The sequence below is a fragment of the Petaurus breviceps genome, unplaced genomic scaffold (assembly GCF_028583685.1).
Source record: "Petaurus breviceps papuanus isolate PSGF00001 unplaced genomic scaffold, PetGlider_PUasm1.0 186, whole genome shotgun sequence".
NCBI classification, from domain to species: Eukaryota; Metazoa; Chordata; class Mammalia; order Diprotodontia; family Petauridae; genus Petaurus; species Petaurus breviceps.
Genome location: NW_027185798.1, coordinates 18,866,065 through 18,893,344, shown reverse-complemented (window position 1 = coordinate 18,893,344; position 27,280 = coordinate 18,866,065). Strand labels below are relative to the sequence as shown.

Sequence of the window (27,280 nt, the reverse complement as noted above, 5' to 3'; positions counted from 1 at the left end):
GGCGGGAGGACCAGGAGGGCACCCCGCCAGCATCTCTCACTCGCCACATTCAGACCTGGGCCGTTCTCTTCCCCCTGAAACTCGCTCCTCTTCCTGGCTCACCTCTCTGTCAGTGAGACAAGCATCTCCCAACTCCCCCACACTCCAAACTGAAGAAACGCTGGCTTTGCCCTCTCCTTCTCGCTTCCCCATCCCACCCATCTAATCTGTTGCCCAAAAAAGCTCCCCCAAGTCTAGCTCAGAAGCATCTCTCCAGGCTGTCTCATCCTCTTAATTCCCACAACTCTTCTAGCTCAGGGTCTCCTCATCTATTGCCAAGGATATTGCAGTGGCCTCTTCTCCAACCTCTCCCTACTGCCAAAAAAAAAGATACCACCTCATTTTCCTGATGCATAGCTCTGAGGTCTCAGAAACATTCAATGGCTCCCACTGCCAACAGAATCAGAGAATCATAGCTCTAGAGCTGAGAGGTTTCTCGGAGGTGAAGTCCAAACCTCTCATTGTACAGAGGGGGAAACTGAGGCATGAGGAAGAGGAACTGACTTATAGGATCATAGATATAAAAACTGGATGAGACCTCAGGGCACAGGGGGGTCTGAGCCCCTCATTGTATGGAGGGGGAAACTGAGGCCAGGGATGGGAGGTATGTTACCCAGGGTCACACAGGTAGTAAGCATTTGAACCTGGGTCCTCAGACACCAGAGCCAATGCATTTTAAATTCATCAACAAGCATTTATTAAGCACTTCCTGTGTTCCAGGAATTGTACAGTGCTGAGAATCCAAAGAAAGGCAAAAATACTCCCTGTCTTCAAGGAGTTTATATTCCAGCAGGAAATACAAAATGTAAATAACAGGCATACACAAGGTACATGCCGTGTGGGGGGAACAAAGGCTCCGAAAGGACAGCTCTAGGAAAGGCCTCCTCCAGAAGGTGGCATTTGAGTCAAGTCTGGAAGGAAGCTCTGGGTGAGGGGGCAGAGCATTCTAGGCATGGGAGACAGCCGGGGCAAAGGCCTGGAGGTGGGAGATGGAAGGTCATTGGGAGGAAGAGCGGTAGAGCTAAACCCGTAAGGTGTCAGCATCAGGATGGGAAGCCCCTGAGAGTGGGGCTCAGGTTTCCTCAAGGACGAATGAACTGACCAAGGTTGGGAACTTGATCAGAGTCAGACTGGGCTCCTGAGTGGATCCAGCTGGCAAGATAGAAAGGGACCCAGAATCAAAAACAAACAAACTTTGTAAGCATTAAAGCACTATGTAAACATTCATTATAATTATGTACAGATGGGTAAACTGAGGTCCAGATAGAGAAAGTGACTTTGTACCTGGGGTAATTAAGATTCCTTCTGAGCCCTCAATAGCTCAATTGGAAGCTTTTGAAAATACCCCCAACCTCCCTCCACCCCCAGGACCAAAAATCAGTCAAGGGTGGTGAGGGGTGGTGCTCTGCTGGTAAAGGCTGAGCAGCAGAGGGGCTGGTGAGCGCCTGGGGGATAAACAGGCCAGGCTGACTGACTGACACTGTCCAGACTCTGTGCTAGGTCAGAATGTCCCAATCCTGTTCTGCAGGCCAGCCTTGAGAATGGGGCTCGACTGTCCTGGTTTCTCTCTCCTCTCCTAATTGAGTTACCTTTCCCAGCCTCCCTCAAACTCCTGAAGTAATCAGGCCCAGGGCATTGCTGGCAAGGTGCTAGGAAGCCCTGCCTTCAGCTCTCCTTAGGTCCCAGCAGGGGGTAGGGATGAACAGAGAGCTGGAAAGGATGGAACGAAGAGAAGGAGAGAAGGGAAAGGGAAGGATCACAGAATCATAGATTTAGAATTGGAAGGGACCCCCAAGGCCAACTATTCCAACCCCTTTATTTTACAGATGAGGAAACTGAGGCCCAGAGGCCATCCATCCAACCCCCTTATTTTAAAATGGGGAAACTAAGGCCCAGAAGTCTTCTCTTCCAATACCCTTATTTTACAGATAAAGAGACTAAAATGAAATATAGGATCATCACTCTATAGCTCACTTTACAAGTGAGGAAACTGAGGCCCAGGGAGTAAGTGTAGGGGATAGATTGTGGGACCTGGAGTCAAGAGGACCTGAGTCTGAACCTGCCTCAGACACTTACTGCCTCCTACTGAGGAGGTCTCTTCATTTCTCTTGCTTTCCTTATCTGTAAAACAGGGAGCCCCCTATGACAATGAAATCATAGCCCTAAAACAGTCACACAAGGAGAAGATCCGATTATCAGAGTCCAGTTTGGGACAGCGGCAGTGTGACCTTGAGCAAGTCGCTTAGATTCTGTTTGACAGAATACTTTGATGTCTATCATCTCACTCTGAGCTGCAGTTTCCTCACCTGTTCCACCCACCTCACAGCATTGGGGCATGAAACAAACAGGGAGTCATGTGAGCAAGATAGAAAGTGCCAACCGACCGTCATTGACTGTGCCTGGATGGCGCTAGCTCGATGCCTGGTTTCCCAGACTCCTTTGCCCACAGGCCTTTGATTTCCTCCTGGTTTTGGTTCCTCCTGGTTCACAAAGGAAGATGTGATCTTATGGGTTCCCTGGGGGTTCCAAGTTCTGCTCCAGTGCCCTCACAGGCACATGCACGATGGGTCTTCTGTGTTTGACATCAGCTCCGACAGCAGGAAGCAGAGATTCAAAGGGACAAGAGTCCAGGCTGCCAATGGTCCCCAGCTCTGGAGAGCTGGGGAGTAATCAAAGAGCAGCTATAATCACCCCTGCTTATACAGTTTGTAAGTTTTCTTATGTGAAGCCCCAATCTGGCTCACACACAGGTCAGGCTTTTTGGAAATTAAGTACCAATATTTTAGATCTGAGGGAAGCAGCTCTCTCCCCCAACACCACTCCTTCATTTGTCTGCCCATCTGAGTGACACTGCCCTCTCTAGAATGGCCCCGTTTAACACCAGTGGCTTCCTCTGCCCCACATGGTGTGTACCCGGACAACTCACTTATACCTCTGTGCAAAACGAGGGGGTCAGACCACAAGACCCCTAGGGGTCCTCCCAAGTTTTGAGAGGTGATTGAATACACACGGAGCAGAGAATTTGGCCAGGGCAGGGACCTGCACCTGGGCAGCCTCATTGAGGAATGCCTCCTTTTCCTGCTTCCTAAGGTCTGAAATTGGTCAAGATGGTGCTAATCAGATTTCTGGATCAGGGGTAAAGACTTCACACTAATTTTTCTGACTCTGGGGTTTACCGGATGTATAGAAGCTGGTGTAGTAGACATACCCACTCACAAAAAGCTTTTGCTCTCCAACCCACCACTATCCTGAGGTCTCCATTTTGTCCGAGTGCAGGAGGATGGAGGTCCTACAAGAAGGATTTATTAAGCACCTACTGTGTGCCAGGCACCGTGATAAATGCTAGCGATACAAAAACAAAAATGGAATAACAGAATTTGCCTTCAAGTATAAAACTTCCACCTGCCTTCCACCTGCCACAAAAGTGTACTCACGATGAATTCAAGGGAAGGCTCTGATCACTGGGGGAATCAGGAAGGGGGTCATGGTTCTACATGACTTCAGGTTTACTCTCTGCTCAAGGAAACAAGGGAATCCAAAAGTGGCGATAAAGGCAGCTGAATGTCAGGGACCTAGCTCCATGGAGGCTTGACCCGCAGATGTTAGGGTCTGGGTGGTTTTTTTACTGGGGTAGACAAAGGGAGCCTCTTAGAAAAGGTTAAACAGAATTCCAATGTACTCTTGGGTAGTTATCAGTCACTTTTACTGTCTCTATTAACATGGTCCTCCTCCTTCCCTGAGCAAAGGGGGCCTGCATCAAGGACTAAATTTTTCATTCAACAAATAAATCAAGATTAGAAGATTTGATTTCCCACAGAGAGAAGAAACCACCCGGTGACTGAAATTTGCCCTGATGGTTAATGACTATACCTCTCCTGAGAGCACATGAGAGCCAAGCACAACACTGTGCCCCACAAGCTATGGACGTGGGAAGCTTGGGTGCCCCCGGGCAAAGTTTGCCAACTCCACAGCTCTGGCTCCCTGGGGCCCTGCAGTGGGAGCACAGAGAGAACCAGCTTGTCCCTGAGGCCCCAGGGCATAGGAAGCAGCTGGTACCTCTGAAAGGTTCCCCTTGGGGCATCCTCTGGTCCTTCTCTAGGCCATAACTATCTCCTCTGCCTTTTTTTCTTCCCTCCCCCCTCCCCATTTCCAGGCAAATAAACTCAGAACAAAGACTCTTAGGAACACCCTAAACCCCACCTGGAATGAGACCCTCACCTACTACGGAATCACAGATGAAGATATGATTCGGAAAACGCTAAGGTGAGGGCCCCACTGTGCAGGCTGCTGGCTCCCCTCCCTCCCTTGTTCCCCCAGGCAGGGCTGAGCCAAAGAGCTGATGCAGTCTTAGCTTCAAGAAGCATTTTCTTCCTAATGAGTTGTCTCTATTTTCTATGTCTATGTAAGATTATCAAGAGGAGCCAGGCAGGAGCTCCAAGCCACACCTTGTTCAATCCAAACACGGTGGGGGCTGATGGGAGAAATGACTCTCCTGGCAGGAAGGGAGACCTGAACCAAGAGAGCTTGGGCAGTATGGACCGGAGGGTCAGCCCATGCCCAGGCAAGTCTATCTGGGAATTAGAGCAGTAGATGGGTCCCCTGGGGACCAGATGTAACATCATCCCCACCAGCACCGATGGGCAAAGTCATTACCCTTACTGTCACTGATGACAGCTGTGACTGGCGTTTATCCAGTGGTACAAAACACTCTCAATTCAGTTCTGACCATGCTCAGGAAACCTCAGCAGCTCCCTCTTATGTCACACTTTGGGCAAAGGCACTGAAACCCAACCAAACCAAGACCCAAATTCAAATCCCACCCTAGACTCTTGTGGGCCTCAGTTTCCTAATCTATATGGGGACTGGTCTCGGTGGCCTCTGAAAGACCTTCCAGCTCTTGGGATAGGATTCTCTGCCTTTGGATGAAACGCAGTCTTCTCTGTTTGGTCTCTAAAGCCCTTCACTGCCTGGCTCTGATCTCCCCTTCCGGGCTTAGTGCACATTTTCCTTCTTCCCAAGCGGTGCCTTCCGGGCAAAGCAATCGTTTACTGTTCTCCATACATAATGGTCCATCTCTGTCTTTCTGCCTTTGCACACACCGTCCCCTCTCTCCTCTCCTTTTCTCCCCATCAACAAATCTCCAACTTCCTTCAGAGCTCAGCCAAAGTACCACCTCCTTCAGGAAGTCTAACCCAATGCCTGAAGTTGGTGATGCCTTCCCCCACCAAAATCACTCATTTCTATTTTGTGTTTAGTTTCTCTTTATAATGCCCTGTCCCCCCACCCCACATGGCTAGAATGTAAACTCCTGGAGGGCTTGTCTTTGTATTTCCAGATTCTAGCACATAGTAGGTCCTTAAGAAATGTTTGCTCAATATGTTCATTTGAATGAATAAACATTTATTAAGCAGGCACTGTGCTAGGCACCAGGGATGCACAGACAGAATGGTTTGGTTTAGTTTATAGCCTACTAGATGTATAAACATCTGCATAAATCCATAAATACTGGGTACTGCCATTTCAGTGTGAACAACTGGGGGAATCAAGAGTGGCTTCATGGAGGAGGTGGCAAATAAGCCAAGCCTTGATAAAGCTGGAGGATTCCAGGAGGAGATGCAGAGGGAATTGGAGGCAGCTGGAGCAGTGGGGTGGGAGATAACGGGGCAAACAACAATTCCTAATGAAAGTGTTATGCCCATTTTACAGATGAGGAAACCGATACATTGAATTCCAACCCTAGGGAGACATCACTGCAATTCAGAAGCAAGGAAGGGGATTTAGGATAAAGGGACAGAGTCAGTTAATACAGGAAGGCATCTTGTAGGAGGTGAACTTTAAAGGATAGGGACTGGATTTTACAGGCATAGGGAGGTCCCAGAAGAAGAAACCCCTCCACCAAGACAGAGGGCAACTTCTCTGTTACCTCTATGGTCTTAGAGAGTTGCTGAAAAGTTAAGTGACTTGCTCAAAGTCACACAGTACTGGATTTGAATCCAAATCTTCATAGTTCTAAGGCCCAATTTCTATCCACTTACCTCAGTGACTAACAGGGGTAAGCTTCCTTGACTTGGGTCCCTGCCTGCCTCCACGTGCAGCTTTATTTAGAGAGGAGCCTATGGGCTCCACTCTCTGGGATGGTTTCCTCCTGACCCTGCCTTGGTCTCTGTCCTGTGTTAATTAGTCCTGTATACACACAACCCTCCTCTAATCTGTCTTACTTTCCAGAATTTCCGTCTGTGATGAAGACAAATTCCGCCACAATGAATTCATTGGGGAGACTCGGATCCCCCTGAAAAAACTGAAACCCAACCAAACCAAGACCTTTAGCATCTGTTTGGAGAAACAGCTGCCGGTGAGTGATAGCACCAGAATTCCTGATTCTGCCAGAATAAACCAACCTTATTCTGACACAGGAGGCAATGTTGTAAGGAGATGGTTCTAAAATGAGAGATTATTCGTTCAGTCATTTTCAGTCATATCTGACTCTTCATGACCTCATTTGGGGGTTTCTTGGCAAAGATACTGGAGTGGTTTGCCAGTTCCTTCTCTAGCTCATTTGACAGATGAGGAAACTGAAACAAACAGGGTAAAGTGACTTGCACAGGGTCACACAGCTAGATTTGAATTTAAGAAGATGAGTCTTCCTGACTCCAGGCCCAGGGCTCTAAGTACTGTGCCACCCAGCTGTCCTCAGAATGAGAGGATCTGGGTTCCAGTTTCACCTCTGTGCTCCCTACTTCTATGACTTTGGGTAAGTCCCTGGGCCTCATTTTCCCCTCTGTAAAATGAGGGGCTGGACCAGATAGCCTCTGAGGTAACTTCCAGCTCCAGATCTGTGATCCTACAGCCCTGAGCAATACCTTTATATGCTCCTAGTAGCAATTACCAAGTGTTCATGGAGTGGAATGTGGATAGCTTACTGCCCTCTCAGTCAGTGGGTTAATTGTGAGTTACCCCCTCATGTTCCCAGAGCAGAGCACATAGGAAGATCCTGTGAGGCCTAGGGGGTTATCAGGCATGGTCTCTGCCCTCAAGGAAGCTCACCGTCTAACTAGAGAGACAAGACTCTTTCTACAGCCCCTCAAACAGTAGTGTGGAAATTCCCACTACCAGTCACTCAATCAGCATTTGTTAAGTGCCATGGGGTAGGTAGCCCAGTGGTGCAGTGAAGAGAGTGCCAGGCTATAGCAGCAAGCACCCCAAGCGCGTCCTCAGGGTTTGCTGCTCACACAGGTTCTTGGATCTGTTCTGTTAAAGGAAAGCAACTCAAAATGGGTTAACAAGCTTACTTTAATCAGTCAGACATATATCCTTTACCTTGTTCAGGGGAAAAAGGTCAGCACCCCGAACTTCAAAGCATACAGGCAGAATTAGCAAGACAGAAACAGATCAAGCAGACAGATTTCCAAACTGTCCAACCATTACATCCATACCAAATCAGCATCTGGGTTTTTCAAAGCTGAGGGGACCCTGGACAACGGCTTCCCAGAATACAGATCAAATCACAGAACACTTTTCAAAGTGAGTCCCAAAACAAAGCTACACATCAGAGCTTATATAGCCTTCTCCTGGCTCAGAGAATGTAACAACCTTATTGACTGACTGGCCAATCAAGAAGTATCTACTGAAAAACAAGCCTCCCATCCCAGGCTTCAGGTGCATTTTAGCCTAGGGGCAGGGAAGATCTTCCAAATTTGCATTCCCATTACACAGGCCTGGAGTCAGGTCTTCTGACTACCAGTCTATTCATTACACCACCTATCTGCCTGTAATTAGAATGAGTTGGATATATTGAGAAGATTCTAACCTGTGGATAGAGAGAAAGTCTTGTTCATCAAAATGAGAATCAACTCAATCAGCTAATGAATCAGGGCATTTGTATGAGGAACATCTCAGTCTGATGCCCACGGCAGACAGAGGAGACACACAGAGAGATGGGACAGGAGCAGGGATGAGACTCATGGGAAAGAGAAGGCAGAAGCAAGCCCACAGTGATGGAATCCTGCAGGGATGGCCACGGCGGCCAGGATTACCCAAGAAGGGACACGGCAATGAGGGGAGTCTCCCAAGCTCCCACTGGTGGAGCTCCTGGTCTGCCAGATTAGAAGAGTTCTGAGTCTATCATCCCTCAGAAAAAGTGTGAGCAAGTAAGAAAGAGTGTTTGTGTGTGTATGTGTGAGAGAGACAGAGAGACAGAAACAGAGACAGAGAGAGACAGAGACAAAGGGAGAGACAGATGAGGCAAAGGGAGAGACAGAGACAGACAGACAGAGACAGAGGGACAGACAGACAGAGACAAAGGGAGAGACAGAGACAGAGAGACAGAGCCAGAGAGACAGGGACAGACAGACAGGGACAAAGGGAGAGGGAGGGAGAGACAAAGAGAAAGAGATTGAGAGAAAGGGAGGGGAGGAAGGTAGAGAAAGAGGGAAGAACAGAGAAGGGAGAGGGAGAGAAACGTTTGAACCCAGAGTAGGTCATTCATCTACTTTGTCATACTAACCAAAGGGTACTTAGAGTCAGGTCTGTGATCAGGCAGGCAGGGGGCTGCCCCCCTCAATAATGAGACCCTCACCTTTGTGAGATTCCCCCCCACCTGGCTCTCCAGTACATCACACTACTCCTTATATATCCTCTGGATATATAAGTTCTGGACTTGGAGTCTGGAAGACCTGAGTTCAAATCTTGATTCAGACACTTAGTTGAGTGACCTTGAGAGAGGCACTTCAGCTCTTGTCTGCCTCAGTTTCCCCATCCATAAAATTGGGAAAATAACAGTACCTACTTCCCAGAGTGGTTCAGAAGATCAAATGAGATAATATTTGTGCACCAGTAGGGTCACAGAGGGGGTCCCACATGTGTAGTGAGGCTCCGGGTGTGGTAAGGACACCGTCCTTGTGTGTGGCTCTAAGGGAGGCAGAATCGACATTCCTAGACTGTTCTCCTCCCACCCTTCTCCCACCAGGAGGGGGAGCAGGAGGCTGGGGCTGGAGGCCACTCTCTCTCCTAGGAGAAAGGAGGTACTAGGCTAGGGGTATAAATATTGTTTACCTAGGGGGACATGATTGGGTTCCATCTAGCTTCTGATCACTCTGGGAGGAGGAGGACCCCAAGCCTGACCCCTTTCCCACCTAATACCAGTTCTATAATGAACACACAGTAGAGAACAGCAAAGAAACTCATTTATCCAAATCATAGCAAAACAGAAGTCAGAGAAGGTATGCAGAGCAGAGCCTATACCAGACAATCCAGAGGGAAGGTGCTCACCCATTGGGAGTGAAATAATTCAGCTCAACCAAGAGGGGCGGCCTTGGATCTCCCCCAAGGGGAAACTCCCTGATGTCTCTAGAGTAGCAAGCTGGGAATAGGGATGTGATGGCGACCACCAGTTCCCCTCATGTCGTCCCAGTCATTTCCTTCAGCGACCTGAAGTGGGCTCTGCCTCTCCCATCTTCTCTCTCAATGCTTGAAGAAGATCTCAGCAAAGAGAGAGGCAAAGGCTGGAGCTTTCTCACTCTCAGGCAGGACAGGACCTTCATCTCCACCAAAAGGAGAGGGTCCCATACAATGGGTTGGGTGCTTGGCAAAGCTCCAACCTATATAAATGCTATCTATTATTTTCACTCTTCAGTATTGGGGCATGTAACTCAGAATTATTATTATGGCTTCAGTTTGTCTTTTCTAAGAGAGTCAGCAGGGCAGCAGGGATACAGAGCTGGCCTCAGTTCAGGTGCCACCTGTTACCTGAGGGACTCTGGGTAATCAATGACCTCAGAGGCGGTGCTCTAGGCCAGAGAAGACAAACTTACAACCCTCAGGCCAATGCATTGAGTCACACTCCAGTATGGACCAGAACCAAATTAAAATGGAATCAGAAAAAGTTTAAAATTACACAGATGGGGCGGCTAGGTGTTGCAGTGAATAGAGCACCTCCCAGAGTCAGGAGGACCTGAGTTCAAATCTGCCCTCAGACACTTTACACTTACTAGCAGTGTGACCCTGGGCAAGTCACTTAACACCAATTGTCCTGCCCTCCCCTTCCAAAAAGCAAAAAAAAAAAAAAAATACAACAGATGTTTAATTTGTGGTTTTCTAGGTGCAGGGATCCTTTGCTATTTGAGCTTGACACCACTGCTCTAGGCAATTCTCAAGGTCTCTGATTTGCGGAAGGCCCAACCTGTGCCCTACATCAGTAGGGAGTTTCCTTCCCAGGATCTCCCCATATCAAATGAAATTAAGGGTCAGCATTTGTTACTCATTCGTTTCAGTCGTGTCCGACTCTTTGTGACCCCGTTTGGGATTTTCTTGGCAAAGATACTGCAGTGGTTTGTCATTTCCTTCTCCAGCTCATTTTATAGATGAGGAAACTGAGGCAAATGGGGGTAAGTGACTCACCTAGGGTCACACAGCTAGTAAGTGGCTGAGGCTGGATTTGAACTGAGGCCAGCACTCTATCCACTGGGCCACCTAACTGCCAGGGGTCAGGATTACCTCTTTTTAAACTTATCACAGCTGGAGCTATAAAGATAAATCCATACATCTTCATATATAAAGGACAGTGACCTTAATACTCAGGTTCTCCAATGACTCTGTGGTGTCCCTGATTCAGAAGCTCCCTCCACAGATGCAGATAGAGATGCCTGCCCCACCTCATGCCATTCTTCTGCCCAGTTTGCCACAGAGGGGGCCCCAACATGCTGGGGGCCTTCCTCAATTTCTCCTGACCTTGTGAGGATACCAGAGCCTGTCTGTCATCCCTCCTATGACAAGCCCACCCTCTCCTTGTGTCCTCACTAGGGAGAATTCAGGCAAAGAATAATCCTCCTATCGGGGACACACAGAGACTACTGGCGTGGATATGATGAATGTGGCTTTAATCTTGTCCTGGTTCAGGCCAGTCACCCTTGGGAACAGATGCCTCCTGATCCTAGGCCTCCCTCCCTGAACCATCTTCTGAAACATCACCACCTTCCTTGAGTCACATCTCGGCTTCCTAAGATATCCAGCTAGTGCCCAGGGCTCCATCCTCATTTGCTGGGGCAACTGGGCTGTTGGGAATTTGTTTGGTGACCCTATCTTGAGTCACAGAGCTGAAAGAGTCACCCATTTGAGGCCCCCATTGACTCCAACACCTTCATTTTACGGAAGAGGGAATGAAAGGTAATCAAGGTGAAATGACTTGCCCAGGGTCACACAGCTAGTTAGAGGCAGGATTTTAACTCGGGTCTTCCTGACTCCAAGTCCAAAGCTCCAGCCCCTGCACCACCACTAGTCCTAGTGGGGCTGAATGCGGTGGTCTCATTGATCTGAGCAGAGTCTCTCCTTGGTGGGCCACTCTAGCTGGTCCATGGGGCAGTGGGGACTGTGGGGTAGGAGGCCATCTTTGCTACCATCCTTACTGTGCTCCCCAACAGGTGGATAAGACAGAAGACAAGTCCCTGGAAGAGCGAGGGCGGATCCTGATATCACTCAAGTACAGCTCCCAGAAGCAGGGCCTGCTGGTGGGCATCGTGAGGTGTGCACATCTGGCGGCCATGGATGCCAACGGATACTCCGACCCCTATGTGAAAATGTAAGTGGGAGCGCAGTGAATGGAGCGCCGGCCCTGGAGTCAGGAGGACCTGAGTTCAAATGTGGCCTCAGACACTTAACACACTTACTAGCCGTGTGACCTTGGGCAAGTCACTTAACCCCAATTCCCTGCCTTCCCCCCTGCAAAAAAAAAAAAAAAAAAGAAAAGAAAATGTGAGTGGGAGGGCTCCCCTCCCTCCTTGATCCCGAGAGGGTCCGAGATGTAGAAGGACGTCAAGGGTCAGCTTATTAACCCCCTCCTTTAATAGATGAGGAAACTCAGGTCATAAGGGGTTTGCTCAGTGTCCCAGGGCAGCTACACAGCACCATGGTGCACAGAGCACCAGGCATCAAGGAGTCAAGAAGGCATCTTCCTGAGTTCAAATCTAGACTCCAACACTTACTAATTGTGTGACTCTGGGCAAGTCACTTCACCCTGTTTGCCTCAGTTTCCTCATCTGTCAAATGACCTGGAGAAAGAAATGGCCAACCACTCCAGTATCTTTGCCAAGAGACCCCCAAATGGGGTCACAGAGAGTTGGACACAACTGAGATGATCAGACAAAAACAACCACAACATAGGTAACGAGTGTCAGAGGCATGATCTGGACCCAGATCCCCTAACACAGAGCCCGTGTTCTTCAAGGCCGGGGTGGTGGTGTAGACAGAGGCCTGGGCCTGGGGTCAGAGAGGGCCGAGTTCAAATCCAGCCTCAGATGTCTATCATCTGCGTGGCATTGGGCAAATCCCTCAAATTCTCCAGACTTCAGTCTCCTCATCTGTAGAATGTGGATAATAATAGCACCCATCTCACAGGGCTACTGTGAGAATTGGATGAGATAATAGTTGTAAATCGTGCTTAGTACAGAGGCTTGCAGAGTTGCTGGATAGTCCTGTCCGGCTCTTCGTGACTCCATTTGTCACGAGGCTTTCTTGGCAAAGATGCTGGAGGGATTTGCCCTTTCCTTCTCCAGTTCATATTACAGAGGACGAAACTGAGGCCAACAGGGTGAAGTGACTTGCCCAGGGCCCATAATAAAACCAAACAGATGCTTGTCCCCTTCTCCTTTGGCCCTTTGAGGTGATGGCTCCCTGGTGCCCCGGTCTGGCTGGGCCAGGGTCAGGGAGCTCAGATCTATGGGAGCCGCCCCATCAGAAGCAGAGCTCAGGAGAACCTCAGGGGGGAAATTCAAGAAGATTCTGCTGAGTCCCAGCTTTGTCCCCAGCCCTGGTCTCAGTACTTCAGAGGGGCAGGAACTAGAGAAGTCTGGGCACATCGATTTAGAGCTAGAAGGGGCATCTGGCCCAACATTCTCATTTTGCAGAGAAGGAAACTAAGGCCAGGAGAGGTTAAATGGCTTTCCCAAGGTGGCTCTCTCTGACCCCCTGTCCTCTGGCATCTGCCCCCTGGTTGCTTCCCATGTCCCCCAGAAGAAAATGTGACAATAGTGTATCACACTTTAGTTCCCAGTCTCCAAGAGGGAGGCCTGCCCTCTGGGAGTGGGGTGAGCCCAAGAGGTATGCGACCAGCCAGCCTTCCCCAACACAAATACCCCTGCCTCTCCTCATTACCCCCCTAGCCCTCTTCCCAGCCCTCAGCTGCGATGCCAAGCTATGGGCCTGGGTCGCTTCTGCCTGAGCCATGGGCTCCTCAGGGAGGCAGGAACTCAAGTATTGTTGGAAAAATTCAGCACCTTCCCCATTCCTCTCCACCCCTTCCCTGTGTTCCTGTCATTTCATGCCTCCAACAGCAGCAGAAGCCCCTGGAGAATGGGTTCTGTGTTCAGCTCCTGCCCTTTTTCCTCTCCTCCCTCAAGCCCTTACGCCTTGGGATAGGCAGAGTAAGTCACAGAGAATATAATTTATGAATATTCATGCTGAGGGGAAGGGCACAGGCTCAAACACTGTTTATCAACCCAGGATCAAAAATGTTTCTGGAGACTGGCTATAATGGGCAAGCTCAGGCACCTGGGTAGAGCAGTGGTTAGGGTGCTGGGCCTCAGGAAGACCTGAGTTCAGATCTGGCCTCAGATACTTACTAGCTGTGTGACCCTGGATAGGTTCAGCTTAACCTGCTTGCTTCAGTTTCCACATCTGTCAAATGAGCTGGAGAAGGAAATGGCAAACCAGTCTCTGCCAAGAAAACTCCAAATGGGAAACGCCTGAAACGACTGAACAATATATCGTGGGTAAAGAACTGAGCTTGGAGTCAGGGTGACCTGGGTTTGGACTCCACCTGGGCTTGCTGGACAAATTATGTCCCACTCTGTGCCTCAGTCATTTCATCTGTCAAATGGGGCTTCTATTGTGCCTTGGGGGAGGCTTCTGACTGTAACAATCCCCCTCTGCAAATTGTAAGACACTGGATGGCCACCAGCTGGGTTTTTCTATTTGACTGCTTAAGGCTTGGAGGGTCCTGGGGCTCTCCAATAGAAATCTGGAAAAGTGGCTGCCAGGTCAGAGGCCTGGAGTCAATCCTCTAGTGAAGCCGCCATGCCCCCTGGTGTCCATAAGGCATATTGCAGCTTACAGCATAACTGCATCAGTAAATGAACGCTAGGCTGGGAATCCAGGATTCCCTGAGTTCAAATCCCACCTATGACTCTTAGCAGATGGGTAAGGCTAGGCGAGTCACTGCTCCTATGGGACCTCAGTTTCCTTACAAGGAAAACGGGCTCTCTCCACATGATTTAGCAACCTTATTCCTGGGTCTAGAAATAATATTTCTGGAAAATGAATTTATAAGATGATGGGTCTGCATCGGGAAGGGGCCTCAGAGGCCAAACTGTCCAGCCCTCTCCTTCTACAAATGAGGAAACAGATACCCCGGTGGATGCAGTGAGCTGTGGGAGGCCTGAGAAGCAGCATATACTGGCTAGGGAGCCAGCTTCAAAGCCAGGGAGACCCGACTTCAAATCCTGCCCCTGACACATACTGGATGTGCGAGGGGCCTGCCTCAGTGTCCTCATCTGTAAAAGGGGGATCATAGGTACTCTCAGGATTGTTGTGAGGATAAAACCACATACTTGAAAAGCACCGTGCAAACTTTGAGGTGTTCTATAAATGCTAGCTTTCATTATTATCAACTCCAATATACAATCTTTTGCCAAGGTCTATTGATTTTATTCTTATAACACCTTCTTTCCTCTGGCACTATCCCTCCCATGGTACAGTCCTTCATCACCTTACATCTGGACTATTGCAGTGGCTGCTAGTGGCTCTGCCTGAACTCTCTAACCCAGGGGTGGGGAACCTGCAGCCTCGAGGCTACATGTGGCCTTCTAGGTCCTCAAGTGTAGCCCTTTGACTGAGTAGAGCCACACTTGAGGACCTAGAGGGCCACATGTGACCTCAAGGTCACAGGTTCCCCACCCCTGCAAACCATCCCCTATTCAGCCACTAAAGTGATCTTCCTAAAACACAGCACACCACTCCCCTACTCAATAAACTCCTTAAGGGTCAAATATAAAGCATCCAAAGCCCTTCCTAACCTCCTGCTCCTGGTCTCCTTATACCTCATATCACCCCATGTATCTACAATCCAGTGACATTGGCATCCTTGCCATTCCCCCATCTCCCACCTCTGGGCATTTTTACTGGCTGTCCTCATACCTGGAATGCTCTCCCCTCTGCATCCTGGCTTCCTTCAAATCCCAGCTAAAATCCCACATCCAGTGGCAGCTAGGTGGTGCAGTGAATAGAGCCCTGGCCCTGGAGTCAGGAGGACCAGAATTCAAATCCAGCCTCAGACACTTAACACTTACTAGCCGTGTGACCTTGAGCAAGTCACTTAACCCCAATTGCCCCTCCAAAAAAAGGGCAAAAAATAAATGAAAATAAAATCCCACATTTAATAGGAAGCCTTTCCTGCTTCCTCATAATCCTACTGCCTTCCCTCTGCTGTTTATTTCTGATTTTTCCTGAATAGACCTTGCCCATGCCATACTTGTCAGAATGTTAACTGCGAGCTCCTTGAGGTGAAGGTCTGGTTGTATTCCTCCTTTCTCTGTATCCCCAGGGCTTAGCACAGTTCCTGGCACATAGAAAGCTCTTTATTAATGAGACCATGGAAGGAGCCAGAGTCATAGGTTCTGGAAAATCTGGAAAGGCCCCCAAAGACCCCCTGATCCATCCTCTTTATTTTATAGACAGAAAAACCAAAATGCTTTATTCAGAGTCATACAGGTAGAGTAAATGATGCAGGTGGGATCTGAACCCAGAACCCAGGTTGGCTGATTCCAGCACCAGCATTCTTACCACTGAACTATCCCACTTCCCTAAGAAATCTTCCTTGTTATAGGGCCAATGTCCACAGCAGAAAAGACCATTTAGCAAACTGGGGAACTATGCTTCTGTTCCTCTAGCCATCCATTCCTGAGATGCCTCGGCTTCTTAGTCTTCATCAGTAGGGTCAGCATATCAAAGTATTGCTGAGCCCAGCTCCCAGCAGAGAATGAACATTTGTGAATTCGAAATCTATCTGGAAATGCAAACACTTTGATTTTCCCAGTGTAAAAAGCTTTACCCTTTTTGTTGCTGTTCAATCATTCCATCTCCATGACCCCCTTTTAGAGTTTTCTTAGCAAAGATCTTAGAGTAGTTTGCCATTTCCTTTTCCAGCTCATTTTACAGATGAGGAAACTGAGGCAAACAGGGTGAAGTGACTTGCCCAGGTCATGCAGCTAGTAAGTGTCTATGACTGGAACGAGTCTTCCTGACTCCAGACTTGGACACTCTATCCACGGCAACCCCCCCACACACACAGTTGCCCCTTGTGCTATTTACTAGGACTTATTAATAAATAGCCTTGGGGATGGAATTCTAAATGAAAGCACACTTCATGAATTCACCAATGGCTTCTCTCTGAAGACAATGTGGACCTTCTATCACGACATGGCTAAAGCTGAATTAATGGGACTTCAGTGGCAAGGGAAATTCCCGAAAATATTTCCTCAGGTACTGAAAGTTGCCATCTAGGAAGCCTGGACCAATCTCCTGACACTTCCCAATCCTGACCCATTTGTTGGTTACAATTACAGATACCTGAAACCTGACGTGGACAAGAAATCTAAACACAAGACAGCTGTGAAGAAGAAAACCCTGAATCCAGAATTCAATGAGGTACCAGGGGAGAGGGGGCACAGAATGAGGACAGCCCAAAGGTGGGCAGAATGATGTCAGCCTGAGCGCAAACAGGGAAATTCCCAGAATTCCCATGGTGCTGGCTCAAGCCCTGGGCAGTCTCTAGGGATGCCCGGCCTCTCACCAGGAAAGAGGAGGTCCAATTCATTTATCCAGCCCACACATTTATTCAGTCTCCACCACACAGGCCTCATGCTGGACACACAACCAAACCCAGACAGCCCCTGCTCTCAAGGGATTTCCATTCTGTGAGGGGGAGGGGATAGAAAGTACATGCACATAAAACATTAAGATACAAAATATACTAAATACATTTGTGAAATAATCTGGGGGCATTATAGTAACAAAAAGCAGGGTGAGTGGTCCATGCGTGGGAGGAAGCCTGCTCAAAGGGGTGGAAATACTGTATGGAGGAATCACGGGTAGGCTGGACTGACTAGAATGTGGAGGGCATAAAGCAGGGGAGGGAGGGGAATAAGCATGTATCAAACACCTACTGTGTACCAGGTACTGTGCCAAGGGCTTTACAAATATTATCTCATTTGATGTAGGAGAGCCTGGAAAGGCAAGCTTAAGCCCAACTAAGAATGACATTAAAACCCAAAGAGAAAAGTTTGTCTTTCATTCTAGAAGCAGTTGGATGCTGCTGGAGCTTCCTGAGCGGAAGGGAGGGGAGATGTGGTTAGAGCCGGGATTTAGGAAGATCATTTTGGTGGCAGTTTTGTGGAAGATGGATTAGAGGGGGAGAGGCCAAGCAAGAGGTGATGAGAGCCTGCAGGAGTAGATGGAGGAGGGAGGGCTGGCCAAATAGAGAGGAGGTAACAGATGCAAAATTTATTGTGAAATGACAAACATTTCTTGAATATTGACATTACGAGGGGCCCTGATGCCTGATACCACAGTGGGAAGTGAGGGGAAGGGCAAGGGACACTAGATTTGGAGATCATGGTCTGTGCAGGGGTGGGAAACCTATGGCCTCAACGCCTGGCTCTGTGCCCTCAAGGAGCAGGTCTCAGACTGTAAGGTGGCTGGGTTAGACATGTGAATAACCAAGACTATATACACCTGGCAGGGAATGAAAAGTCACACATAAACCACTGAAAACCAAAGGGGGAAGGGAAGGAGAAGAATGGGGAATGGGGACTGATTCAATTCTCCTTAGAAGAAAGTAGAGCTTGAATAAACAATGATGCTAGCTAATATGTATAGGGTGATTTAATGTTTATATTTGATCCTCACAAAAACTCTATGAGGAAGACACTGTGATTATCCTCACTTTACAGGTGGGGAAACTGAGGCTGAAAGCAGTTCAGAGATCTGATGTGGGTCACATAGCCAGCTGACAGTTGGAGGCCCACGTTTTAAACCCAACCTGCCTGGGTTGTTTCCTATTTTATTTATTCTTGATAACTGGGCATTAGGTTCTGTTGTTTCTCTGTTGCTAAGGGTCCATGAATGCGGCCTCCCACCAAAGCCCAGGTACCCTTACCTAGTTTTCTGTGCTCTCTTTCCATGCTGAGGAAACTGAGATTCTAGTAAAAACCCAGAGTTTAAGGTATCTTCTGATTAATACCATTCACATCCTTGTGTCCACCTGGGTCACACACCCCTCCCCCTGCCAATCTTAGCTTGACCCCTCCCCTGGCAGCAGCACAGCCCAAGGTCCCTGCTACAAAGGGGCAGGTCCCAAAGCTCCCTGGGGTGATCACATACAATGTGTATGAAAGGAAGAGTCTGGAGACAGCACGGACATCTCATCAACTACGTCCATCAGCACCTTCTACTCCCTGATTCTGGGTCTCCAAGATTTCAGGCAGGGGTGGTCACATATGAGGGGTTAGTTCTACTTGGGCCCAGAAGACTAACCAGGGTGTGAAAGTTGGAGGCTGCAGAAAGGCCGACCCAGGAGGTGCTAGGCCCCCCTCACTTTAAGCAGAGGTTTGGTGAAGTCTGGAATCAAAGGGCTTGGATTCCAATCTTACCTCTGATCATTCCTTCCTAGACACCTCTCTGATCCTTAATGATGGCTCCCTTGGCCGCAGCTTTCTTAACCAAAAAGGGGAAATGGGGAGGGGCTGGCGAGAGGCCATACAACCTCTGACTTCTCTTCCAGCTTGAGGTCATCGATTTTACAATCTCATTTTATAGATGAGGAAACTGAGGTCCCTCAAACTCAAGTCATTTCCCCAGGGTCCCTTAGGTAGCAGCCCAGCCAGGATCCACCCCCTGCCCCTCAACCTCAAGATTCCAGCTTCTTTCAGGCCTCTCTGGCTCATACAGCCGGTGCTGACAGCTTCCATCTCTTTTGGGCATTAGGAGTTCTGCTATGACATAAAGCACGGAGACCTGGCTAAGAAGACCCTGGAAGTCACTGTTTGGGATTACGACATCGGCAAATCCAATGATTTCATCGGTAAGGAAAGAGAGTGGCCCCCAGGGGGCTCCTTCTTGTCATGCCCAGACACCCAGGGAGAAAAGTACAAAAAGAGGGGGTTTCCTGGGATTTGGAAAGCTGCCGAGAAGTGCAGGGAAGGAGAATACCCCAACCTGCGGTCAGCAAACCTTCTTCTGTGAGTACCAGTCATTTTGTCCCAAGCCTTGGACAGAGAATCCCGGAATCTGAGCTGTGGGGGGGACACGGGAGTTACTTCGTCCATCATTGCCTCAATGCTGACCCATGAAATCCTGGTACTGCCCCTGACATGAATAGGATTTCTATGAGAAAATACCCATGCTACCTCCAAACCAACAGGGAGCCCGTCTCACCTATGGGGGAATCTGGGCCAAGCAATCAGGCAACAGGCATTTATTACAAATCTTGACACTATGTGCCAAGCACTGAGAGAAACATACAGAGAACGAAATAATCCCTCCTCTCAAAGAGCTGACGAATATACAGAAAAACTGTAGAGAGTATAAATTCAAGGGAGTTAGGGAGACAGGGGTTGGGGAGAAATCAGGAAAGGTTTCATGTAGAACATGGTGTCTGAGCTGTCTTGACAGAGATTCTATTTCAGGAGTGGCCTCAAGGCCCCAGGTGGCCTTCTAGGTCCTTGGATGTGGCCTTTTGATTGAGTCCACGTTTTAAAGACAATCCTTTTATTAAGGGGATTTGTTCTTAGAAGTTGGGATTCAGTCAAAGGGCCACACTTGAGGACCTAGAGGGTCACATATGACCTTGAGGCTGCAGTTCCCCATCCCTGTGTTAGGTGGAGGTAAGGCCTGAGGACATTCAGGTGTGAGGTGGCCAGTACAAAGACATGGTGATGGGAGATTGGAGTACATAACAGAAAAAGCAGACATGGCTGACTAGCAGAATGAAGGAGGACAAGTAGTGAACGACGAGATTGGAAAAATAGGTTGGGGTAGATTGTGAAGGTCTCTAAAAGGTGACAGACCCTCCTTTCTGCAGCCTTGACTCTAATCTGCTCCCATCCCCAATTAGGCCTGAAGAGACTCAAGGTCTCTATCAGGGACACTGTCCATTCCTGCTAGTAACCCAGTGGGAGTTCCAGCCCCTTGTCTCTCCTGGAACAGAGTCCTGGCCCCTTCCCCAACAAAAAACTTACAACTAAAGCTGTACAAGAGACTCCATAGAAACCCTGGGCCTGGCTGCCAGTTAGGGATGCCAGTGTCTAGGCATGGATCCCGCGTTCCCATAGGCTTGAGCTGAGAACTCCACAGCACTGAGGTATGTAAGTCTGCAGAAAAGGGTAAGGTGGGATACGTACTAAGCAGGAAGAGGAGGCATGCATGCCCAGGGTTCTAAAGAAAAGCTATCTGTGGCAAGCTGGTGTTATAGGTCTCCAAGAGGCTCGTGGGCCTGGGCATTCTGTACTCTCACACCATGCCTTAAAGGACAGGGTGGTTTGTACAAGGGAAAAGGAAGGGAGACCACATGCCCCGAAATTTTCACACCAGCCCTACCCTGCTCATGCCCCTCTAACCCAAAGGTCCATCCTGGCTGGAGAAGGCCTTGGGTCACCTGGAGAGCCCCAGACATGCATCCATGGCATTGCCCTCTGTGGTAGCAAGTCCCCATGTGTATGTAACCTCTTCCCTGAGTTCATGGGATTGCAGGTCTAGAGCCAGGGGAGGCCAGAGAGATCTCTTAATATCACACCCAGGACGCATTTCTTCCCCACCCCTCTGGTTTCCAGAGGGCTCCTGGACAGTGTCCTCTGTGGCTGGCTTCCTGAGGCAGGCAGGGAAAGAGATTACCCAGATGGTAGGAGGCCCCAACAGGACCACTCGATCCTGCAAGGGTCGCCTGACTTGCCCACGATCGCACGGTAGATACTGAGTGTCTCAGTTAATGAAGACACCCCATTTTTCTTGACCTGAGCCCCTTTGGATTTTTAGGAGGGGTCGTGTTGGGCATCAACGCCAAGGGTGAACGCCTGAAGCATTGGTTTGACTGCCTGAAAAACAAGGACAAGAAGATTGAGCGCTGGCACACGCTGACCAATGAGCTGCCCGGAGCTGTCCTCAGTGACTGAACTCTGCCCCGCCCCCCACGCCAGCAGCAATTCAGGGCTTGAGGTTCATGTTTACTCAACAGCATCGAAAGGCTCCTCAACCACCTCACAGGCAAAAACACCACCTCGTCTGTCCACTCTGGACACTGGCAACGGTGCCAGGCCGGGCTGCAGAGGGCCCAGGGGAGCCAGTTGTCCCTCACTGTTGGAAGCCTAAGGTGGGACCAGGCCCCTGTGCCCCCTTCTTCTCTCTCTGCCTCCAAAGGGGCCACAGGGGTTGTGGGAGGGGGTAGTGCAGAGGGGGAGGATGCCTGGTTCCTGCCTGACCCCAAGTGGCTCCATATCAGGGAGGCAGGAAGGACAGGCAGGAACAGGCCCAGGACCAAGCCAAGCATAAAGCCAGAGCAGGCTGACCATCGAGCCAGGGGACAGTGCTAAGCTAAGAGGCTGCAGTCAGGTGCCCGGGTCTAACACCAGAGCTAGGTGGGAGGTTGTGGGAAGGAACAGGTCGCAATGGGACAATGATGCTGGAACTGTCCTCCCTGACATTCCTGGGAGGGGAGTGAAAACTAGCCCAGGACCCAACAGCTGGTCTGAGATTCCAGCAGGCGGCTAAGCACATAGGAGAGATCTCTGCTCCTGAGTCTCCTGGCCCCCCTGTTCCAGGGAAGGTCTCTGCCTTAGCCAAGGCTCTGCAGGGTGGAGCAAAGGTCTTTAAGTGGGCAGTGACACCTGGTGGCCACAGACCCACAGGGCAACCAGACAGATGTGAGACCAGAAGGGAGGCCCTAAGGCACCGTCAGAAAAAGGCAAACCAAACCACCCAGACACGCCAGGGTCCTGTAAGAGGCCCAATCCTCCCTTGCCACAGGACAGGCTCCTCTCCTGGTGGCTGTAAAGGCTAAGCTGCTAAGGAAGACCAGGTGGGCATGAAGGGGGCCTCACCCCTCCTCAAAGCAATGCTGCCACTGTATCTCTGTCCCCCCATTGTACAGGTGAAGAAACGGAGGCTCTCAGGGCAGCCCAGGGCCTGAGGTGGGATCTGACCCTGGATTTCCAGGCTTTAGCCACTGGGCCACACTGTCTGTCCTCCGGATAGGGCACAGTGCCGAGTGTGAGGGGAGGTAGAGGTGTGTCTCTCTTGTCTCTTCCACAGTCAGTCGCTGTGCCCTGAGCCTGTCCTGACCTGGCGAGTACCAGGGGAGGCTCTCCTCACTCCTCCCTAGTCAGCTGTCTAATTGCCAGGGAATACCACACCCCAAACTGCTGCTGAACCACAGGACTTAGAGGGGGGAGGGCCCTCAGGCATCATCTACACCCAAGGCCCAGAGAAGGCACGTCACCCAGGAATAAGGGGCAGCTGCTGCCACTGAATCACATGCCTTTTCACAGACAGACAGATGGAAAAGGACACACGCCTACAGGTGGTTCCAGATGTGCCTGACTCTTTGTGACCCCGTTCAGGATTTTCTTAGCAAAGACACTGGAGCGGTTTGCCATTTCCTTCTGCAGCTCATTTTACAGATATGGATACTGAGGCAAACAGGGTGAAGTGACTTGTCCAAGGTCACACAGCTAGTGTCTGAGGCCAGATTTGAATTTAGGAAGTTGAGTCCTTCTGACTCCAGTTCCAGAGCTCTGTGCACTATGGCGCCACCTAGAGGCCCTTGTATAATGTGGACATCCTCTATAGGTATAGGTAGGGAGGCCAGCAAAAGTATTTCACTGAAGTGGAAACTGAGGCAAGGGGCACTCTGGGTCTAGAGGTGCAGGAGAGGAAAGGGTGAGAGCTACCTGATCCCTTCTAATCAATTTGGGAAGGCTTAGGAGCACAGAACCAAAGGATGTCAGAGCTAGAAGGGGCCTTAGTGTCAACTTCGAGCCCTTTTACAGAGGGGGAAACTGAGACACATGACACAGATCTGCTTCTCAGTAAGTCTGAGCTGATTTTAACAGTGAGGCTGGGATGACCAGGCCTGTTTGAGGTCTCAGTGAGTTGGACGAGAGGGGAGGGAGTTTTGAGCATACAGACACCCAAGTTAACTGTGTGACAAGGTCTGCCCTTGGCCTTCCTTCCATCCTTCCCTGTTGCTCTGTAAGATTTTTCCCATTTCTCTCCCAGCCAGGCCCATTGCAGTAGAACTAAACAGACCATATGGGAACCATCTGAGACAGCAACTATGGCTTCCAGCCGGCTAATCTTCCTGCAAAGTGAAAAGCCACTTGGAAGTGGGCTGCTCACAGTAAACCCAGGACAGCAGGGCAGTGAGAGGGAGGGGAGGCTTGGAATCAGAGGCTCTGCAGTTTTCTACCTGTGTGGGTGACCTTGGCCTAATTAATTACTTCCTTTTCCTAGTCTCAGCTCCCACATCTGTAAAATGAGGGAGTTGGACTGAATAATCTTGGAGATTCAGCTCTAAAGTCTCTGAGAGTCCCAGGCAGTGCCCCCAGCCTGGTCTGTGTCCTTCTGCCCACCTCCACCCCACCTTCTTCCTCCTCCTCCCCCTTCCACCAGGACCTGGCTGGAGCAGCCCTCAACCCTGAGGAGCCAACCAAAGGTGCTACTTACTGCAAAATCCCACTGCCTTGAGGAGAGAAGATTCCTTTTGCCTCCTCCTCTGGTCTGGCACTTACAAATGTAATGCTTGTGGTCAACTGATCCTGGCATTGTCCCTCTACGTGTCCGTCCCAGCCTATAAAGTGACCTTCGGGGGATGGCTCCCTGAGGGAAGGGTCAAGGTCAGGGTCCTGCTCTGCCCAGTGGGGAAGAGACACACCCACCCAATAATCCAAGAGTGGGGAGCAATCCCAAGAACAGACACACACACATTGCCTTTTGGTCTTTTGGAAAGTCAGAGAGAAAGTAGAAATTAAGTGGCCAGGGAGGAGCCTGGAATGGGCAACCAGCTCACCTGGTGAGGGGGCACTATCTGAACCAAACTGACCCGACCAGTGAATGAGCCACTTGGATCAATCTGCCATCAGACACCAGTCAACATCATCTCAGAGAAGACTGACCCCCAAGATGAGGAAGCAACTTGTCCAAAATCAGAGAGGTAACAGAGGCAGGAAGGGAGGCAGCCCCTGACTCCCTCCAGGCTCTAAGGCTACCAGAGGCCACCTCAAGGTGACTTCCCCAGACTGGTCCTTGGTGAAGCCAGCAAGGTGTGGCTTGAGAGGTACTGTACGCCTCTGCCTTCGAGGGCCTGCAATTCCCACCGTGACATCAAGAATGAGTTAAGTAAGAGGCAGGGAGGGGGTGATGTCTCCAGAATGCTCCCCAGACCCCCTTCCAACTCTCTCCCATTAACATACATGCCCACTTTAGTTTATGAGCTTTATTGGCCAGCACCTTGAGGGGCCCAGACAGCTAGTCCTGGGCAGGGCCCTGGAGAATGTGCTAAGGACCAACAGCCAACTTGCCAGCTTTGCCCAGGGCTAGCCCTTTTAATAGGAAAACTCAATTCATACAAATGCTATTTCCTAGACAAGAGAAAACACAGAAGGGCCCCAATCTGCAAAGGCCATCCAGCAGACTCTGCGCTTGCTTCCTCCATTATTAGTCACGGAAAGTACAAGGGGCAAGCCCCAGGTCAAAGATCAGGTAACCCAGATTCAAATCCTGACTGCCATACCTTGTAGTGTGACCAAGGGCAGATCCAGTAATGGGATACTTCTTGGAGAACTGGAAAGAACCCAACATCGAGGCCGACCCCTCATTTTACAGAGGTACCTTCTCTGGCCCTCAGTTTCCTCCTCTGTAAAAGGAGAGTATTGAAATAAATGATCTCAGATGTGCCTTCCAGTTCCAACATTCCCCCTGGCCCTGACAGTCTCTATGGCAAACCTGCAATTATATAAACAAAAACAAATGCACGCGCGCGCGCGCACACACACACACACACACACACACACACAGAGAGAGAAAAACCTTCTGGATTAGCGGTTCCAGAATCGCTCATCAAGCTGTCTTTTTCCCCAATTACTGGAGAGAACCTAAGAGGGACCTGGTTCCTCTGCTCAGTGTCCTTGGTGTCCACTAGCTACATTGCCTTATCCCATGGCCCTCATGGTAGCCTAGCTCTCATCCTCCTCTTGTGAAATGGTGGAGTTGCTGGGGTTGTTTGGGATCCTGAAAGCCTCCATGGTCCTGGCCGCTCCTTGGGCTCCCTCCTTCCCACAAGCTCGGCCACTCAGTGCCCCAGCCTCCCAACCCGAAGAGCAGAGGAAAGAAGCACCTGTGTCTGTGCAGGGACGGAGAGGTTTCCCAACTGTCCCCTCCAAACCCTGGAGGTCAGGGGTCTTGTCTTTCTTCTGAGGTCTTAGAGGAGCAGGGACCTCACCAGCTGATGTCCTGGCGGTGATTCTGGTGACGGGCTTTCGGGTCCTTTTTTTCCACATCTGCATTGGGAGGCATTTCCAGTTGTCTGACGGAAAGCTCTGAACCACAGAATGTCGAAACTAGAAGGCAGATAAGAGGCCGACTAGTCCACCCTCCTTCACTGAAGCCCAGAGAGGGGAAGCCCTTTGCTCAGGGTCACAGAACTGGTTAGCAGCAGAACCAGGAGAAGGGCTTTGGGCAGCCCCAGTCATCCCCAAAGCCAAATGAGCCAAGTCCCCAGCCACACAGCCATACAGAGGGCAGAGAGGTGTTAGAGCATAGGAACTTTAGAGTTAAAAGGTACCTCAGATTACCTATATGACCCTGGGAAAGTCACTCTACTTTATGGGCCTCAGTTTCCTCATCTGTAAAATATTGGACTAGATGACCTAAGGCTTTTCTCATACCTCTAAGTTCTATGATCATAGTCCAACCCCTCCATATAACAGATAAGAAAACTGAGGCTAAGAGAAATGATGATTTATACATTAGCAAAGGCAGGATTCAAACCCACATCATCTGGCTCCAAATCCAGTACTTCTTCCATTATATTACACTGAAAATCAGAGTCAAGAAAGCACCTGCTCTGGGGCAGGTAGGTGGCACAGCAAATAGAGCACTTACCCTGGAGTCAGGAGAACCTGAGTTCAAATCTGACCTCAGATACTTAACACTTACTAGCCGTGTCACCTTGGGCAAGTCACTTAATGCTAATTGCCCTGCCTTCCCCTCTCAAAAAAGAAAAAAAAAAGTACCTGCTCTACAGAGTGCTCCAGGATGGTGAAGGGAGGCCCAAAAGCCACCAAAAAGAGGGGCAGGCCTAGTGCAAAGAAGTGGGGTCAGCGTGTGGCAGCCCAGCATAGGGGCAGAGGGAGAGCAGAAAAAAGAGCTTGGAAGGGGAGGGGAGAAGCAGTGAGCAGCCCCCCGGCTCACATCCCTCTGGGCACAGGCCTGCCTCATCTCCATCCCAGGAGACAAGGAGTGGCTCAGAAAAGCAGCATCGAGGCCTCTACACCCCTGCAGTATCACAAGCCAACTCCTGGCCCCTATAGGACATCGTTTCCCTGGCAGATCCCCCAGACCAAATTCTAAATCCCAAACTGCCCTCCCTGCAAGCAGAGTACTCAGACTTGACCATCAGCTTGAAGGGAACTTCACACACCTCTCCCAGAATGTCCTACACCACATTCCAAAGTCACATATGATGATTTCTGGATTGCCCAACATTTTGGTTTATCTAATCCAGGAACGATGCCACCTCCGTGACACTGGACAAGTTACTTCATCTCTCTGGTCTCAGTTCCCTTATCTGTAGAATGAGGAGACTGACCTCTCAGGTCCCCTTCCAGCTCTAAAAGGTCATTTGAAGAAGGCTGTAGCTACCACCTTCTCCCAGTCACTGACCAAGCTTCGCCCAGTATTCCACAACTGAAGCAGTCCCCTACAGACCTCGACATCTGGCTCTGCGGCTCCTAGCAGAGGAGCCCGGGAGGCGGGCCAAGGGGAGGCTACGGGGGACCTGAAGTGAATGGGCCTGGACAGGAGGAAAGGTGCATGTCATTCCCATCCTTTGCAACTTTTCTAACCGAGCATATAAACAAATGCATGAACTCTCACTGTTGTCAACTCAAGCCCTCCATGTTTGATACGGTTTTGCTACAATGTGAGG

General features: G+C 49.8%; 1 protein-coding gene across 1 annotated transcript in view; it reads left to right on the top strand.

Annotated features, from left to right (window-relative positions):
- DOC2B (double C2 domain beta) overlaps positions 1-23,889 on the top strand; it is a 64,824-nt gene extending 40,935 nt beyond the window's left edge. The window contains exons 4-9 of the mRNA XM_069089703.1: positions 4,193-4,302; positions 6,265-6,391; positions 11,454-11,611; positions 16,650-16,731; positions 19,069-19,165; positions 21,115-23,889. Coding sequence (XP_068945804.1) covers positions 4,193-4,302; positions 6,265-6,391; positions 11,454-11,611; positions 16,650-16,731; positions 19,069-19,165; positions 21,115-21,251 — 711 coding nt within the window. The 3' untranslated portion in view covers positions 21,252-23,889. The remainder of the gene's footprint in view (positions 1-4,192; positions 4,303-6,264; positions 6,392-11,453; positions 11,612-16,649; positions 16,732-19,068; positions 19,166-21,114) is intronic.
- Positions 23,890-27,280: the final 3,391 nt, after the last annotated feature.